Below are 18,718 nucleotides of genomic sequence, written 5' to 3'. Positions count from 1 at the left end.
GAACTCACTCTGCTGCCCAGGCTGGAGTACAGTGGCATGATCTCAGCTCACTGCAACCTCCACCTCCCGGGTTCAAGTGATTCTCCTGCCTCAGCTTCTCAAGTAGCTGGGATTATAGGTGCATGCCAGCACACCTGGCTAATTTTTCTGTTTTTAGTTGAGACGGAGTTTCACCGTGTTGATCAGGCTGGTCTCCATCTCCTGACCTCAAGTGATCCGCCCACCTTGGCCTCCCAAAGTGCTGGGATTACAGGCGTGAGCTGTCATGCCTGGCCCCTTGCCCATTCTTTTAACTGAGTTTTTTTGTTTTCTTGCTATTGAGTTGTTTGAGTTTATATATTTTGGATATTAACTCCTTCTTGGATATATGGCTTGCAAATTTTATCTCCCAGTCTTAAGTTGTCTATGTCTACTGTTGTTTCCTTTGCTGCAAAGAAGCTTTTTATATTGATGTAATCCCATTTGTCTATTTTTGCTTTTGTTGCCTGTGCTTTTGGGATCAAATCCAAAAAATCATTGCTCAGACTGGTGTTGTGTAGTGTTTTCCCTATGTTTTCTTCTTTTTTTTTTTTTTTTTTTGAGGCGGAGTCTCGCTCTGTCGCCCGGACTGGAGTGCAGTGGCCAGATCTCAGCTCACTGCAAGCTCTGCCTCCCGGGTTTACGCCATTCTCCTGCCTCAGCCTCCCGAGTAGCTGGGACTACAGGCGCCCGCCACCTCGCCCGGCTAGTTTTTGTATTTTTAGTAGAGACGGGGTTTCACCGTGTTAGCCAGGATGGTCTCGATCTCCTGACCTCGTGATCCGCCCGTCTCAGCCTCCCAAAGTGCTGGGATTACAGGCTTGAGCCACCGCGCCCGGCCCCCTATGTTTTCTTCTGGCAGTTTTAGAGTTTCTGGTCTTACAGTGAAGGTATCTTGGTAAGGTTACATAATCAGACAATTACTAATTGTCCAATACCATGTATGTGCTACATTTGTTAGTGTGGTTTGTTATTCTTGGAGCCTTCTGGGAAATGAACTTACATTTAAAGATTTAAGACTGACAATTGACTCTCTCTTCTTCTCTATCCCAGTTTCTCTTTCTATGATTGGGCCTCATGGATATATCTCTGCATCAGATTGGCCCCTAATGATTGTGAGTATTTCTCATCATCTTTTCGTTTTTAAAAAATGAATTTTATACCCTAAGAGCTTTGTCGTAGTAATTCCTCAGTAGTTAATGCTTTGACATATCCTCTCTTTCTGGTTCCAGAGTGACTGGAAAATGAAGGATTGGATACTTGAATGTAGAAGTGCCAGCTTCCAAATGATCAAAAGGCTTAACTGACTAAAATTGCTTCTCTTCCTGCAGTTTTACATGGTGATGTGTATTGTTTATATATTATATGGCATACTCTGGCTGATGTGGTCTGCCTGTTATTGGAAAGACATATTAAGAATCCAGTTCTGGATTGCAGCTGTTATTTTCCTGGGAATGCTTGAAAAAGCAGTTTTTTATAGTGAATACCAAAACATCAGCAACACTGGACTGTCAAGTAAGTTTTTGACTGTCTGTAAATACAGTATGATCTAAGAATTCCCCAGCATTTATGAGCAGAGTGGTGGGAGGCCCCCCTCTGAACAGTGGTTTGGAAACAGGCATATTACAGATGAAGAGAAGGAAAGCCAAGAAAAGAATGTCAGAGTAGGCCTCTGATCTGGCTGAGCATGTGTCTTCTCTTTGTTATGTTTTCCTTCTTGCTAACTTTCCCCTCACTTTCCTCCTGGGAAAAATAAAAGTCCCATTTCCTAAGGTTTAGCTTGGATTAAAACAGCACAAAGTTCTGGACAGGGAGACTTCAGGTGCTGTCAATCCTTTTAACATATTTCTCCTTTCCCCCGACATCTTCTTTTCCTTCTCCTTCAAAAAAGAAAAGAAAGGAAGTTGGCCACAGGGAGTAAAATCAGGGGTGCCGGAATGGATGGTGCCTGCAGCCTCCTTGTGCTCTCCCCACCTAGTTATTCCCGCAGAGATCTTCGTAAGACCAGTGGAGGCACCATCACAGTTTACAGAGTGGAGTATGTGAAGCAGGGAGGCCGTGCAGCTGGGCATCCTCAGATGTGTGCCCCAGACTTATAGAAAGTAGATTTCAGGCCAGAGAAGTAGAGATACAACTCTCCCACCGAACCCTTGGAAAGAGAGTGCTCAAAGGGGTTGAAGGTGCTCAAGAGTGTACTTCGGAGTGACCAGTTACAAATGGTCTTGATGCAGATTTGCAAAGGGCATGATTTTGTCTGTGATTGATTGACTGATTGATTGACAAGGTCTTGATCTGTTGCCCGGACTGGAGTGCATGGGTACAGTTTTGGCTCACTGCAGCCTTGACCTCCAGGCCCAAGTGATATGCCCACCTCAGCCTCTGGAGTAGCTGGCACTATGTATCTGTTACTTATTTTAAAATACTCTAGAAAAAAAAAAATGAATTGGACTATAGATGAAACAAATTTGCCGTAATATTGCTAATTATTGAAGCTGCATGATGGGTACATGGGAAATCATTATATTGCTTTCTCTCTTTTGGAGAATATTTGAAATTTCCCCAAATAAAAAGTTTAAAAGGACATGTACTAAAGAACAAAGAAAGGACAAACATCCAGGATGCATATTAGAGATATCGCTACTCTGTAAGAAGTTTTTTATGGTGTGTGTGCGTGCACGCGTGCATGTGTGCATGCTCTAAACCAGATGATGAAGGAAGGGTAGGTCTGCTGCTTAGAATTGAAGCATTCCTGAATGTAGAGAAGGCAGTTCTGATGCTTTGCTGTCAGTGGTGGTGATCTCTTGTTTAGTGAGGGTAAAGGGTGGCATGCACTTTAGTATGGAGCAGCGAAAACCTGAGATTCATGAAGAGATGAGAGGCCATCTGCCATCCTCAGGGAATCTAGGCTGTCCAAGATGGCACTGGAGGGCTTGGAAGAGATACCCAGACCGCTGTCAGGGTCTTTGAGGAGTCCTGTCCAATAGGAGAGGTGAGCAGGAACTGAGGTCCTTTCTGATTTTCCCAGGTGGGAATTCTGGGACAGGGGCTTTCTTGCCCAGCATTGATCGTGAAGCATCAAATTTAGAAAAATCATTAGAAGGATGAGAAGCATTGATTGTTAGGACCTGACATGGGTACATTAAGAGTAGATCATGTCAAACTAATTTTTTTGTTTTGGGATGCTAGATTGACAGGAGGATGTAGTAAACTTAGTATAGCTGACTTCTTCAAGGCATTTGACAAGGTCTCTTGTGACTTCTTTTGGACAAGATGAGCTGAAAACTGGTGGTGGAGCCATTATCTAAAGAGTTCATGGAAATAATCACTGGTCAATCTAGACCTGTGCTGTTTTTTGTGGTAGCCACAAGCCACATCTGGGTACTTAAGTAAAATTAAATTAAATTAAAAATTAAGTTCCTCAGTTATTCTAGCTGCATCTCAAGTGCTCAGTAAGTACAGGTGACAAGTGACTGCTGTACTGGACAGCACAGAGGTAGGCCACTTCCATTATTGCAAAAGGGTCTGTGGGACAGCACTGGTGTGGAGCAGTGGTTCTCATCCCTGGTTTTGCATCAGCATCACTTGAAGAACTTTAAAATGGTACCAGTGCCAGAGATGCTGATTAGGGCAGATCTAGGAATTGGGGCTGTGTAGAGGCCTCCAGGTGATTCTAATATGCATCTAGGATTGAGAACCATTGAGCTAGGAGGCTTTGAATGGTGTCTCTCTCAGATTTTAGAGCTTGTTGCTGGTTTATTCTTGTTGCGAATCTGTTGGTTTGTTCAGCTAACATTTATTGTGTGACTATGTAGACAGCATTCTCTTAAATTTTGTGGATGATGTGAGGCTGGCCAGGGTCGTAAATACTTAAGGGGCATAGAGAATCATTTTAGATAGACCTTTTTCACTTGAAGATACATGATGAGAGGCAAGAGAGTTGACATGATGAATAGAAAGGTGAAATTTAGTGGGTAAGATCTTGAACTTAGGTTTAGAGTACAGCTTGCAAAAATACCAATGGAAAAGTTTTAAAAAGAATTTAAAAATTGAAACTGATGAAAAGCAAACTTAACATAGGCAATAATAGGGTGATTGCCTCCCAGAAGCTCTCACAACCTTAGATTGCAGAGGAGCCTGGAAGGAGTTGAGAATCTTGCTGTACAGGTCACACTGTACCAGAAAGGTTGTAGTCACATTACCTCAGGAGTATAGACAGCCTATGGAGGGATTGACAGCACACTCATGCCTCAACATTTGTGATCATAAACCCCTTCTTCACATTCTGCACTCTTTTGCAGAGCTCATCCATTGTTTTCCTCCTGAAGCTTTCTCTCCCGTGGAGCTCTCTATCCTGAGCTACAGACATAGTTTACCAGTCCCTCTTTTGTTCCTTTGTTTATTGTTGTTGACTTCCCACTGCCCTTAACATCGAGTCCGGACTCCATGACAGGGGCTCCAAATTGCGCGACTGGTCCCTGCCTTTATGACCAGCCTCTTTTCTTGACATCTACCGTTACACTCTCTGCTGCAGGCATAATGAACTTACTTCTTGCAACATAGTTTGGTTTTCGTCTTTTCTTCTCTGCCTTTGCACGTGCCGTGTTCTTTGCTTTGTCATCCCCCACCCCCCAAAACTTAACTCCTACTTAGCCTTCAAGTTCTGATTTAGATGTCACTTTTTCTGAGTTTTTCGGGACCCAATTCTAGCTCCCCCAGGTGTAGATTAGACTGGCCTTCTTCCAAGTCTGGAGGGATGCTGTGTTACCTCTAGCTCTTACCACACTGAGTTCTATTTACTTAGCCTAATCGGAGTACAAGCTCCATGAAGGCAAGGATCGAGATGTCTTTCTCACTATTATAGCCACACAGTAGGAGCATATCAGATACATTTTAAATGAATACATGAGGAGGAGATCCTGGAGAAAAGAGAACTCTAGAGGACGTTATGGTTTTAAAATATTTACGGGACAAGAAGAGAGAGAGTTCTGTAAAGAACAAGAACAGAGGGAAGCTCAGGGAGACAGCGTTGAGGCTGATAGAAGAAAGCCGTGCCCAGTGGAGCTGATTAGATAGAAAGGGAGTGAATTCTTTAGGAGAGTGTGAATCCCTCACTGAAGTTTTCAAGCATCAGTTGGATTCGATAACTTTTAAATCAAATGTGGCTGATTAGTCTGAAGTCCGAATGTAGTTATGCCCAGGACATGTTGTTGAGGATTGTGATTGGCAGGCTTCCAGATGTACACGAAGTGAATTATTTTATTTTTTTTCTTCCTCAGCCCAAGGCTTATTGATATTTGCGGAGCTGATTTCTGCGATGAAGAGGACGCTGGCTCGCCTGCTCGTGATCATCGTGAGCCTGGGCTATGGCATTGTGAAGTAAGTACGGGAGTGTGGAGAGGTGCTGGGTCCCAGCCCAGTGATACAGTCCGTCTACGTGATGACCTTTGTGAAAATGGAACTTCTAAGTATTGTAGTACAAATCCCTTCGGGAAAAATCTACAAGAACACATTTTTAAAAGATTTCCACATACTTGCTATTTTATGTTATCTTCCAATAAAGACCCTGAATTTGTATTTCGATAACTTTATATAGTTAGATGAATAAACAATCAACTTTAAGGATAATGGAAAATCTGAAGTGACTCAAACCATTTTCCAACCCTTTTCTGTATTTTAGACGGTACCATTAAGTTTTTATGGTCCTATATGAGTGTTGAAAGAGAGTAGATTAAACACTAAGTCAGCAAAACTTCTGACTGAAACCTGTCTGTCCCCCGAGGACCCTCTCTGGCAGGTCTTTTCCTCCTCTCACCTGTGACTCACTGGACATAACTATGGGAGAACTTGATTTCTATCCTTGTAGCGTTTTTCAGACCTTTCTTCCTGCTGCTTTCCTAAAACCCTGATTCCCAGAAGCTCACTCTTCAGGCTGGCTCACCAGCTGCATCTTACTGTGGTTACTGTGAGCTTCCAGACCTTCCCTCATCCCTCAGCTCTGTGGGCACCAGCTTCACAGGTGTCGTCCTCAGCATTTCATCTGTCAGAAGGCCCTGGGGTCTCAGGAGCCATGTGGATGACCCTTTAAGTAACCTGCTCTCACCTCCCTACCTCTCCTGCTCTTGTTTGTCACCACGTTTCAGCTACTGATTCCCAGTATCATTTTCTAGACTTTATTATATGTATAACTGCACCCTCTTCAAAATCTCAGTTTTAAGCAATCCACTTTTCAACTGTCACCTTCTCTGTTTCCTGTTACTTTCTCTAACATGTCAGCTTCAGTCTTTTTTGACTGTACTTTGGCCTCCAGCCTTTTGACCCTGGCACCTTCCGTTGTCCCTCCACGTCTTATGTCGTTACCTTCTTCCTTTTGCTTGGATTCCCTGGTCCAGTAGGACACTGACACCCAAAGACCCCTTTCTCTTTGTCAGCCTTCTTGAGAAAACCCTAGCCTTGCTAAGTCCAGCTTTCCTTCTGCCTCAGGCTCCCACCTGAGAGGGGACTTTGCCCAAAAAGAGCCCTGGACCACACTGAGGGGGCCCACTTGCCATTCGTGACCATAAACTTCATGTGTGCCCTCAGTGCTGCTGGCAGTTGTACTAAATCCCCTTGCCACTATTTTCTCACTCTCCTGTCTGCGGAAGACCATTTTACCCCTTCTCTCTCAGACTCTACCCTCTGAGGAAGTAGAAGCGATCAGAGGGGACTTCCACTGCATCTGTGCCCCCAGCCCTTGTCATTTCCCTCACATCTGGACTGCATCTACCACTTTCCTCTTCTGGATAGCCACGGGCCGCCCCTGCCTTTGTGCCCACTCAACTGTGAGGGAAACTGTCCTAGTGCTCTGTTTTGTTTTTTCTTGCATCATCAGCTTTCCTCTCTGGTGGGTCACCCCCATCAGCATCTCGTTATTTCTACCATTTTTTTAAAGTGAAGCCCTCCCTCCACCCGACATGGCCCTCTCCTCCGCTTCTGCCTCATTCACCTTTCCCCTGTGCGGCATAACTTCTCACATGAGTAGTCTGTACCTCAGCCTCCCCAGTATTGCTCTATTGAGACTGCTCTCGTCAAGAACACCATGACCTTCCCCTGCCGTATCACATGGCCCTGCTCAGCCCTCATCCAGCTGTCCCGTGAGCAGCTTTAGTTAAGGAGTGCCAGCTTTGCCTGGTTTCCAGGAGCTCATCTTCCATCCTCTCACATCACTGGCTACTCCTCCCCAGCCTCCTCTGCTGCACCCTCCTGTGTTCCTGAGCTGCGGCCCTCAGGTGCCCAGGCTCAGGCCTCTGCTCTGTGACTCGCACCCCTAGGCTCTCCTTCTGTGTGTGTGCCCATTTGCTTGTGAGCTGGGAGTTGGGGAGTTAGCAGGATTTTAGCCTGGAAGCCTTTATCCCCCTGAAATTTTACTGGAGATTCTTTCTCAAACGCTTTTGTGTTCTTAGTACAGTGTAAGAAATGAAGGCCTTTTGTTGAGGAATCTTGCAGTACCTTTCACAGCTCTGGTTATGAACATCAGATACCAACAGGTGCAGTGTTGTTACTGTGAAAGGAATAGAAAATTAAATGAATGAGTATAGACACAAACGCTTTTTAAATGAATCCCTTCACTGTTAGCTTGCTTGGCTCAATTCATAAAGTGAGAGCAGTAACAGTTCTGGTTATTTGGAGGTTCTGGTTAGTTGATTATAATGAATCAGAATTTAGATTGCTTAGATTAGGTAAGTAGTCTTAATTAAATTAAATATGAGCTATGACCATTAATTTATTTTTTTACTTATATTTTGTTTTGAAATGACTGTCTTAAATATTTTTCTTAAACCAGTTTTTTTCTTCTAATTACTCTGAGGGGGGGTTTTGAGCAGCCTAAAATGGATGTGCAATAAATTCTGATTTGCAAATATCATGAAATTATTCTATTTTACATTATTAATTGCAAAAGCCACCATCTTTGTATTTTCCCAACTCATTTATATTTTGAAAGAGCCAAAAATGTATTTTTAAAATTTTTTTTTGTTTTTTGGAGACAAAGTCTCACTCTGTCGCTCAGGCTGGAGTGCAGTGGTGTGATCTTGGCTCACTGCAACCTCTGCCTCCCAAGTTCAAGCGATTCTTGTGCCTCAGCCTCCCGAGTAGCTGGCACTACAGGCAGGAGCCACCACCCCTGGCTAATTTTTTGTATTTTTTAGTAGAGACGGGGTTTCACCATGTTGGCCAGTTTGGTCACAAACTCCTGAGCTCAAGTGATCTGTGTACCTTGGCCTCCCAAGGTGCTAGGATTATAGGCATGGGCCACTGCGCCTGGCCCAAAAATGGTATTTTAACTCTTTCAGTTTAAGGAATGAAAATTAAATTCTGTTAGTACTCCTGTTCTGGTTGAGGGCTGGTGATCAGAAAGGAGGTCATGGAGTTCCGTCTCCTCATGTCCTGCTCTTTCTCTGCCCAAGTCATGAGACAAGTGAATTATCTCTGAAAAGACAGACCTCAGGAAGAATTAAGTTAGACTCTATGCCAGTGGCACTTAGAAGTTGGCATTTACCGGCCGGGCGCGGTGGCTCAAGCCTGTAATCCCAGCACTTTGGGAGGCCGAGACGGGCGGATCACAAGGTCAGGAGATCGAGACCACCCTGGCTAATACGGTGAAACCCCGTCTCTACTAAAGAATACAAAAAACTAGCCGGGCGACGAGGCGGGCGCCTGTAGTCCCAGCTACTCGGGAGGCTGAGGCAGGAGAATGGCGTGAACCCGGGAGGCGGAGCTTGCAGTGAGCTGAGATCCGGCCACCGCACTCCAGCCTGGGCGACAGAGCCAGACTCCGTCTCAAAAAAAAAAAAGAAGTTGGCATTTACCTTCCTAGATTTCATCAAACCTACTCTTCCATTCTACAGAAACAGTACCTGAATTATATTCATTCCATTGCTTGAATTTCAGCAGCAAAATCCTCTGGCACCTTTTTGGCCTGCAAATATTGCTTCACAGGCATCAGTATAGCTTCAGGTCCTAGAGAAAGAGACCCTTTGTTCCTGGCCCTGTTTCCTAAAACAGAGTACCTCAGAGCTGGGAACAGAGTGGTGTGATTAGATAGTGACTTCCTGGTATTGGAAATGGTGCCGGTTTCTGTATTCAGGTGCATTTTACTCACCCATGCTTTTTCTTCTTTCTCTGTTTCCTCTTCCTGATTCCAGGCCTCGTTTGGGAACAGTCATGCATCGGGTGATCGGACTGGGGCTTCTCTACTTGATCTTTGCAGCTGTTGAAGGCGTGATGAGAGTCATTGGGGTAAAAACTACATAATTCTACCACCCATTTTTGTTATTGCTGTGAAATGTGGTCTTACTTTGTATCTCCTGAGATGAATTTTTAGATAGAAACTTGTGAAAAAGGCACAATATGAAGTTTTCTTCTATGGAATGTTTCCCTTTTAAAATACTTCCTGAAAGGCCAAGGCTAGCCAGAGTGCTTCTTGAAATGATATGACTGATTGCGAAGGCACCGCTTGATATCATCCCAGGTATCAGTCCCATCCCAGAAATGTTCATGGTTATTCTTCATAGAGAACATTTGTCTTTGTCATTATGCAGCTGGTATACCTTTATGTCATTCTTAACCCTGGATTTTAAAATGTATCCAGTGAACAGAAAGTTAATTACACCCTTCAGGTATACATACAGTACATTTCATCACTCTTTTAAGTCTCATTTGTTTATTCATTTTTTCTGACCCTTGGGGACTAGCTATTTTGAGGATTCAGTAGACCCCGCCATTGAAAGAGCCAAGAGGAAGTGATGTTCAAGGGGAAGATGACCCTGGATGTGGGCAGCAGCACTTTATTCTCTAGAGATGTGTCAGTATTTATGTCTGCAAAGACCCCTAGATTTCTAGCTTTAGTTTTTTTACTTTTATTTTGTGTGGTTTTTTGTTTGGTTGTCTGGTTGGTTGGTTGGTTGGTTGGTTGGTTGGTTGGTTTTGGAGACAGGGTCTGCTCTGTTGCCCAGGCTGGGGTGCAGTGGTGCAGTGGCATGATCATGGCTCACTGCAGCCTCACTTAAGCCTAGGAGCTCACTGCTCCTAGGCTTAAGCAATCCTCCCACCTCAGCTTCCTGAGTAGCTGGGACTACAGGTGCAGGCCACCACACCCAGCTAATTTTTGTGTTTTTTGTAGAGACAGGGTCTCACTATGTTGCCCAAGCTGGTCTTGAGTTCCTGGCTGGCCTCAAGTGATCCTCTTACCTCAGCCTCCCAAAGTATTGGGATTACAGATGTGAGTTACCACGCATGGTTGCTTCAGTTTTTTGAATAAATGATTGAGGACTGAGTGAATAAGAAGCTTATTATTGTCTTACCTAATCCAAAGACCTTTGTCATTTTACCTAAAATATCTTTTGGATTAGCTGTATAAAGCAGATCATAAATATTTATCCAATAATGCTAAAAAGCCCCATTCTTCTCCCTGTTGTCTTTGATACACCTATATTCAGTGTTAGATGCTCTTTTAGTCTTTGAGTATATTTATTTTCACCTTTGTATAATCATGAAGAACTCTGCATTCATATAATAATAATAATAAATAAATATTTGCCAGAAAGAAATAAATAAGATAAATATCCCACATGTAAATACACTATATATAGTATTCCTTTAAAATTGTACGTAGCTTGGTGGCACACGCCTGTAATCCTAGCTACTTAGGAGGCTGAAGCAGGAGAATGGCTTGAACCTGGGAGGCAGAGGTTGCAGTGAGCTGAGATAGCGCCATTGCACTCCAGCCTGGGCGACAAGTACAGAACTCTGTCTCAAAAAAAAAAAAAATTTACATAGCCAACACTTGAGATAGTGACTTTTAAATATGACTAGTCAGAGTAAATGTCTAACATGGATCCCCCCTTCACGTTTTTTGTGTCCCTTCACAACATGGTCAGAAAAGATCAGGAGTTCATTTCATTAATAGCCCTGGCTGTCGGTTTGGTATGGAGGAGAGAGATTGAAATGGCTGGTGTTAGTGAGGTTGGGGACATGATGCTTTTTATTTGCCGTTACGTAATACTGTTTTATGTTGCTATCATCACATAAATTAGCAATTGTTGCTATCAAAAAACAGGTCATTTCCATGTGCTTAAACACAGTCCTCTTAGGAAATTAAATCTTTTATGTGGCTTTGTAAATCGATGAGATAAGCTAAATTATTTTTTTTTTTTTTTTTTTTTTTTTTTTTTTTTTTTTTTCGAGACGGAGTCTCGCTCTGTCGCCCAGGCTGGAGTGCAGTGGCGGATCTCAGCTCACTGCAAGCTCCGCCTCCCGGGTTCACGCGATTCTCCTGCCTCAGCCTCCCGAGTATCTGGGACTACAGGCGCCCGCCACCTCGCCCGGCTAGTTTTTTGTATTTTTAGTAGAGACAGGGTTTCACCGTGTTAGCCAGGATGGTCTTGATCTCCTGACCTCGTGATCCGCCCGTCTCGGCCTCCCAAAGTGCTGGGATTACAGGCTTGAGCCACCGCGCCCGGCCAGCTGAATTATTTTTCTTCATCAAATGATAATTGCTATAGTGCAATGAAACTGTTACATTCAGGTTTCTTCCCCTATTTTTATCTTTCAGGGTTCTAACCATTTAGCTGTTGTTCTTGATGACATTATTTTAGCAGTTATTGACTCCATTTTTGTGTGGTTCATATCCTTTACTGTGTCCTTCAAAATAGTTTGTTGTATCATTAAAATCAGATTACGTGTAATTTGTAATAACGATAGAAAGAAATACAGTTATGCATTTTTGTTACCTTAATACGAGGGTTCACTTGAAGGCAAAAAAGTACCAACTCCCCAAACAAGGAATATCTTTATTTTTTCCATACAGTTTAGCATACAGTTAGTGCTTATTCTCAGTACATGCCCCATACTGACGAGGCATAGGTGAAAAAGATGTCCCCAAATTTAAGGAATTCACAGTCTTGTAGGGGAGACAGATACGTAACTAGCATCAATATAGCAGTAGTAGTTGCCATCTTAGAGAGGTGCTGTGCCAACAGGGGAAGAGAGAAGATAATGCTGGCATAAAAATCAGGAAAGACTTAAAAGAGATGGCAGCATTTAAATTGAGACTGGGAAGACGAGTAGGGGTTTACAATTAATAAGAAGGTAATTAGGGAAGAGGTATTCTAGGAAGAATGGGGGGGAGCAAATAGTTGAAGCAGGGAAACGGGGGACAGTGGCAGAATGTCCAGGGAAGCCTGCCTCTGGGTGGACGTGCGTGGGAGAGCCTTGGCAGGTGGTTCAGGGAAGGGTGGCAGGGCACGCTCAAGAGCTGAGTGCCTTCCCGAGGCAGGGGCTGGAGAGGAATTCAAGCTGCACAGGTGAGTAATGTGATGAAACCTGTGTCCGTGAGAACTCTGGTGACAGAAGAAGATGACGTGAGAAAGGAGAGTCTAGAGGCAGGAAGGTGAGTCAGTATTCCTTTGCCTTTGCAGTGGTCCAAAGAAGAGATGGTGAGGGTCAGAAGTAGGGTAGGGGATATGGGAAGAAGAGCCCACACGATAGACTTGCTGGAAATGGGTGGAAGAAGCAGGTTCAGAGAAGGTTTAGGGGCTGCAGCCATATTGCAGGAGAAGTTTTGGAGGCAGTAGGGACTGGATCCTCGAGGGTCTTCTCTGATTCGATGACTCAAGTTGAGTCTGGGGAATCCCCATTGCTTTTTTCTCCTTGGGGGCACTTGTGGAAATGGGAGGAATTCAAGAGAAAATGTGACTGACCAGAGTGGAATGCAGGGTTATGCATATCCCAGAACATTCTTTGGACTTGTTTCTTTTTTTTTTTTTTTGAGACGGAGTCTCGCTCTGTCGCCCAGGCTGGAGTGCAGTGGCCGGATCTCAGCTCACTGCAAGCTCCGCCTCTGGGGTTTACGCCATTCTCTCGCCTCAGCCTCCCCTGTAGCTGGGACTACAGGCGCCCGCCATCTCGCCCGGCTAATTTTTTGTATTTTTTTTAGTAGAGACGGGGTTTCACCGCGTTAGCCAGGATGGTCTCGATCTCCTGACCTCGTGATCCGCCCGTCTCGGCCTCCCAAAGTGCTGGGATTACAGGCTTGAGCCACCGCGCCCGGCCTGGACCTGTTTCTATTATATTTATGTCCTCTTGGAAATGCTTTCCTGTTAGGTTTCATTTTTTGCCAAGTTCTTTGTTTCCACTGTTTTTGATACTTATGTCTTCTAGCTTTTTGACATCAGTTTTTTTAAAAATTGTTTTTCTTGTATCTTTTTCCATTTTCTCATCTATGTGTTGGCTCTCATCACTATGCCCTAGAAGGAAGGTCTCCCATTTTTCAGGTGTGCTAGCAAATGTAGCACTCCTCATAGGCTTTTCTGAGCCCCTCGTGGGTTGTTTTCTAAGCCAGATCTACCTATTCTTTAAATTCCCTGTTTGTGAATTCTCAATACGCTTCCAACTTAAAAAGCCTATGAAGAGTGCTACAAACCAAAAATTTCTAATTCATTATCCTTACTCGTCAAAGCAGTGATTCTTAACCTTGTTTGGGTACTAGGATCAGACATGCCTTGGAAAATCTGCTAACAGCTGTGGAGCCTCTCTCCACAGAACACAGACACACACAAGGAGCTTTGCATATGACAGGGCAGTTAAAGACCCCCAAATTATATCTGTGGACATCTTAGGAGTCTGAGGAGCCTACTTAGGGAATAATAACTGATTTAAAGAGTTGTTTCCGACTGAACTTGTTTAAAAAAGCATATTCTACTTTGTTCAGAGCTACTAGTTTAGAATCCAAGTTTGTTGAATAAAATTATAGTTAAATAAATCTGATTTTCTCAGAGAGTGATATAAATATCTTCCTCTGGTGTCATTTTCATGTTTTCTATATTACAAAAATTAAAGACATTCATCTGCTGAAAATGTGATGTCTGTTCCTCAGTTCTACATGTGAGCAGTGTTCCAGTGGTAAGAATAATCACCACAAAGGCTGTAGGTCCTACAGGACTGCTTGTTAGGGGGGCCCTCCTGCCTTGAGAATGGGCAGGAGGTATAAACATGCCTTGCATTGGGATAGGCAGAATTACAGTGGAGATGAACCTGCCTGTTGACCTCAGATTATCTTTAGACCTTAGTGTCTTATTTTCTGGCATTGTGTGTTTAGAAAATGAGCTGATGATATCTATTCAATTTAGAATTGTCTTGTTTCTTTCTTTTTTTTTTTTTTTTGAGACGGAGTCTTGCTCTGTCGCCCAGGCTGGAGCACAGTGGCCGGATCTCAGCTCACTGCAAGCTCTGCCTCCCGGGTTTATGCCATTCTCCTGCCTCAGCCTCCCGAGTAGCTGGGACGACAGGCGCCCGCCACCTCGCCCGGCTAGTTTTTTGTATTTTTTAGTAGAGACGGGGTTTCACCATGTTAGCTAGGATGGATGGTCTCGATCTCCTGACCTCGTGATCCGTCCGTCTCGGCCTCCCAAAGTGCTGGGATTACAGGCTTGAGCCACCGCGCCTGGCCTAGAATTGTCTTGTTTCTAAAAGCTGTGTATGCTTGGAACGTTAACAAGTTAGGGAGTATCGTCCTTCATTCAATTAATTAAGCTGCAGACTGTGTTTTTCTAAAAAATAACTGTCTTTTCTGGCAATTTATAGATATTTATTTCAAAGATTTCTTGTTCTTTTTTTTTGGACAGAGTCTCGCTCTGTCGCCAGGCTGGAGTACAGTGGCACGATCTCAACTCACTGCAACCTCCACCTCCCAGGTTCAAGCAATTCTCCTGCCTCAGCCTCCAGAGTAGCTGGGACTACAGGCGCGTGCCACCACGCCCAACTAATTTTTTGTATTTTTAGTAGAGATGGGATTTCACCATGTTGGCCTGGACGGTCTTGATCTCTTGATCTCATGATCCGCCTGCCTCAGCCTCCCAAAGTGCTGGGATTACAGGCATGAGCCACCGTGCCCTGCCAATTTCTTGTTCTTAACTGTCCACAAGGTAGTTCATTGGGGAAAACACTCAGTAATGCAACTTGGCAGAAAATTCCAAAGAAAAGCAGCTCTAACGGTTCTAATCCATCTGGATTTGAATGGGGGTAATTTATTACCTTTATGGACACCATTGACTTTCACATGTTCCAGTATCTGATTAGCCAGATTGGGGTAGGAAAATAAGGAAAACAGGTGAAAGACTTAGTTTGCTTAATTATGAATATTTGTAATGAAAATGTTTCAAGAAATAGTCAAATCTAGAAGGTAAAAGATCTTGTTTAGTGTTTCATGGTGAGACAAGGGAAGTCTAGTATCTATTTCTGCATGAGCCTGAATTTGTGAAGTTTGCTTTCAGATTGCTGTTTGGTAATTTTTATCACTAAAATGAAACGTCTGCTTTCTCTATACAGAAAGATAGCAGATTTCCTAAATGATATAAATGACAAGGAAAAAAAGCAGAACTAAATACATATACAATTGAGTGCTTTGGAAAATGACCCTGCTTCCTTTGATTTTGATGAACTTAATATAACCAATCCTATAAGAATCTAATTCTGAAGTCATAGGAAAAAAAATAGGTTGAAAAATTCAAAAGCCATAGCCTTAGCCTTTCTCCTGTGGCCCTTCCTCCCCTTTTTTTTCTTCTTGTTTCTCTTTTCTTTTCTTTTTTTTTTTTGCTGTTTTGCTGCAGGCGCGTGATTCTGATCTTGTTCTTCTGGCCAGCCTGCCCCTCTCTCTCCTTGACTCTGGCTTGTGCTGGTGGATATCCTTTTCCTACCACAGCAGCGCGCTCTCACTTCAAGATCAGAAGGGCTATTTGCTTTCATGACTACTTTCCTTCCATGGCAAGAATATTTACACTTTACCTAAATTTAACAGTGTCTTGGTAAGTGGAGGCTTAGGCAATTTCAAATTTGCTTTTTATTCCTTAGCTTAGAAACATTTTTTTTTAATTATTAAACCAGACCAGATTTTTTTTTAATCCTAGAAATTTGGTTTTAGTCAAGAATTTTTAAAAGTATATGTTTTGATGTATTTAAGGAATAAAGTATATTTGCATTTTTAAAGTTCTCGTAGTAACCTGAATTGATTGTATTGTATTACTTTAGAAATTGATCCTCTTTTGTAATTTGTTGGTCATTTAGAAGATTAAAAAGCAGTTTTGTACTAAAGTACTAAAGTAGCTTCAGTACTAAAATGAAGTTTTTGATTAATGACATTTATAATTTTTAAAACTTGCCACATCCATTCTGTTGCTCAGTGCTGCTATTTTTAGTGTTTGGTTCATAAACGAGCTTGTTGGTCTGCTCCAAAGGAAGGAATTCTCATTTAAGAGCAGAGAGAGCTGACTTGAATTCTGTTTCACTGCTGAGGAGTCAGTGGAAAAGTCTTTTTGCTTCTTCGTCCTTGGCAATGTTGAACTTTACCTGAGCCCTGTGCTCCTGGAAAATGGCCAAGATTAAGACACCCCCCCTCCAAACTCCCTTCCGTATTTGTGTTCCGAGAAAAAACTTACCGCAGAGAACCCCCTTCCCCACTGGACTTAGATAAGACTCCTGGAGGCCCCCTTGTCTACCTGTGACAAGGGTGGGCACAGACCCTCCGATTTCCCATTCCTTGCATCATGAATAATTAGATGAACTCTTTATATCCATTGATCGATCTGAACAAAACAGTGACTGAACCAAACTGTAAGTATTCTTCCTCCAGGCCATAAACGTTGACGCACTGTCAGCCTGAGCCAACACACAGCCCTCCTGAGAATCTGCAGGCATCAAGAAAAGACATTCCCTGATCAATGTGTCTAGTTCCATCACTCACTCCCCACACCTACTGCTTTCTAGCCTTGTTTGCTGTGCTCTATAAAAGAAAAACCCTTTTCTGCCCGACCTCTGAGACTCTTGTAGATCTTACAGTGGTAGTATTCTTCCTGTTGCAATAATCCTCCCCTATTGCAGTGGTCTTTCAAATAAAGCCCTTAGCTAAGTCCGGATTTGTTTTATCTGATGTTTTTCAGTTTTAAATTTTATAAAATGGAATTGGTAGATGACCTAACTTCTTAATTATGGTTATTCAAAGAATAAAATGAGAATAGACTAGAAAGAACAAAATAAGAAAGAAATAGAGCCAGAAAAGCACAAGCCAAACGGCCTGTCACAATGTGATCTGTAAAGAGTGTCTCACTGGGAGGGGTTTTAGCACGTGCACTGCTCTATCCGGTGTTGCGGGTGCGTGGCATTGGTGGAATACATCATGGGTCTTCCGTGCTTTTTCCTTGGAGTTTGTTTCTTAGTTCAGACAATGGTAAATTGTAAAAGAAAAGTTGTGATAAAGTATAATGATTGTACAATATTGGCCAAGATAACGTTTTCTGTGTTTTCATTAGCTTCACATTTTAGGAACTGTATTTAGCAGTACTGACTTTGGAAACATAGTAGAAGATTCTTTTTGTTTTTGTTTTTTTTAAGCCGTTTATTATTACTTGGAATGTTTTTCCTTAACCTTTTCACATTTTTATTAGTTTGGCACAAACTATGAAGACTCTAAGGCTAAGAAAGAACACTGTGAAATTTTCGTTATATAGACACTTTAAAAATACTCTGATCTTTGCTGTGCTGGGTAAGCTATTTAATTTTTCTTACAGTAAATTATCATAGTATTGTTATATTCCTTCAAAGGTGACTTTGTGTGTGTGTTTCAGCTTCTGTAGTGTTTATGGGTTGGACAACTAAGACATTTCGAATTGCAAAATGCCAGTCAGTAAGTATAACCTTCCTATTTAAACAGTTGTTATTTTTATTTATACTATTTTGTAGAATTTTGAAGAATTTAGTTTATGCTTGCAAATAGAGGTGATTTTAATGGAGATTTTCTTTTTACTTTGAACTATTTTTTTACAGAGTTATAAAAACTTTTGGCCGGGTGCGGTGGCTCACGCCTGTAATCTCAGCACTTTGGGAGGCCGAGGTGGGCGGATCACGAGGTCAGGAGATGGAGACCATCCTGGCTAACACAGTGAAACCCCCTCTCTACTAAAAATACAAAAAATTAGCCGGGCGTGGTGGCGGTGCCTGTAGTCCCAGCTACTCGGGAGGCTGAGGCAGGAGAATGGTGTGAACCTGGGAGGCAGAGCTTGCAGTGAGCCGAGATTGGGCCACTGCACTCCAGCCTGAGCGACATAGGGAGACTCCGTCTCAAAAAAAAAAAAAAAACCCACTTTTAACTCTCCAAGTGAGTCTGAAAAAGTTCCTCCTAAATCTCCTTTTCCCATTATGCCTTTTTCTCAAGTTTTTAAAAATATATTTTGAAAATAAATTATCTTCCTATATACCCTAAGGGGAATCCTTTTCTTCCTGCACACCATGAAATTGAGTGGTTTGTATCTAGATAGGACTGGGCATCTTAAGACTGTCATGTTTCTAGGATCGTGTATTCAGTATGGGCATTCGAGCGATGCTTTCTTTTTTTTTGAGACGAGTCTGGCTCTATCACCCAGTCTGGAGTGCAGTGACGCGATCTCAGCTCACTGCAACCTCCGACTCTCGGGTTCAAGCAGTTCTCTGCCTCAGCCGCCCGAGTCAAGCCATGTTTTCTATGGGTTTTCATATTGAAAGAAGATATATTTCTTAGACTTAGAATATGAAAGATCCTCTTTTGGGGATTTCTTGAGATTTGGAGCTAGTCTCTAGTGCTACATCAATAATCACAAAAAGCCCTCTGATAATCCAGAGCTTTTGCTGCCTTAGAGAC

At 42.8% G+C, this 18,718-nt stretch overlaps 1 protein-coding gene across 4 annotated transcripts in view; it reads left to right on the top strand.

The window, feature by feature from the left end:
- TMEM87B (transmembrane protein 87B) overlaps positions 1-18,718 on the top strand; it is a 69,073-nt gene that overhangs the window by 28,634 nt on the left and 21,721 nt on the right. For 2 of the 4 annotated variants that reach the window (XR_004428251.1, XM_033175464.1), the window contains exons 7-13: positions 1,072-1,133; positions 1,350-1,533; positions 5,295-5,394; positions 9,198-9,291; positions 11,606-11,677; positions 17,479-17,587; positions 17,670-17,728. Coding sequence is in view for 3 of the 4 variants with exons in the window: in XM_033175464.1 (XP_033031355.1) it covers positions 1,072-1,133; positions 1,350-1,533; positions 5,295-5,394; positions 9,198-9,291; positions 11,606-11,677; positions 17,479-17,587; positions 17,670-17,728 (680 nt within the window). In the remaining variant the exon portion in view is untranslated. Of the gene's footprint in view, positions 1-1,071; positions 1,134-1,349; positions 1,534-5,294; positions 5,395-9,197; positions 9,292-11,605; positions 11,678-15,659; positions 15,732-17,478; positions 17,588-17,669; positions 17,729-18,718 lie in introns of all 4 variants that reach the window. The other 2 variants (XM_033175466.1, XM_033175465.1) reach the window with 2 other exon arrangements.

The sequence above is a fragment of the Trachypithecus francoisi genome, unplaced genomic scaffold, assembly GCF_009764315.1.
Source record: "Trachypithecus francoisi isolate TF-2019V2 unplaced genomic scaffold, Tfra_2.0 Lachesis_group17, whole genome shotgun sequence".
Lineage (NCBI taxonomy): Eukaryota > Metazoa > Chordata > Mammalia > Primates > Cercopithecidae > Trachypithecus > Trachypithecus francoisi.
Note: the sequence above shows the minus strand (reverse complement) of the source record. Positions and strands in the feature narration are given on the sequence as shown.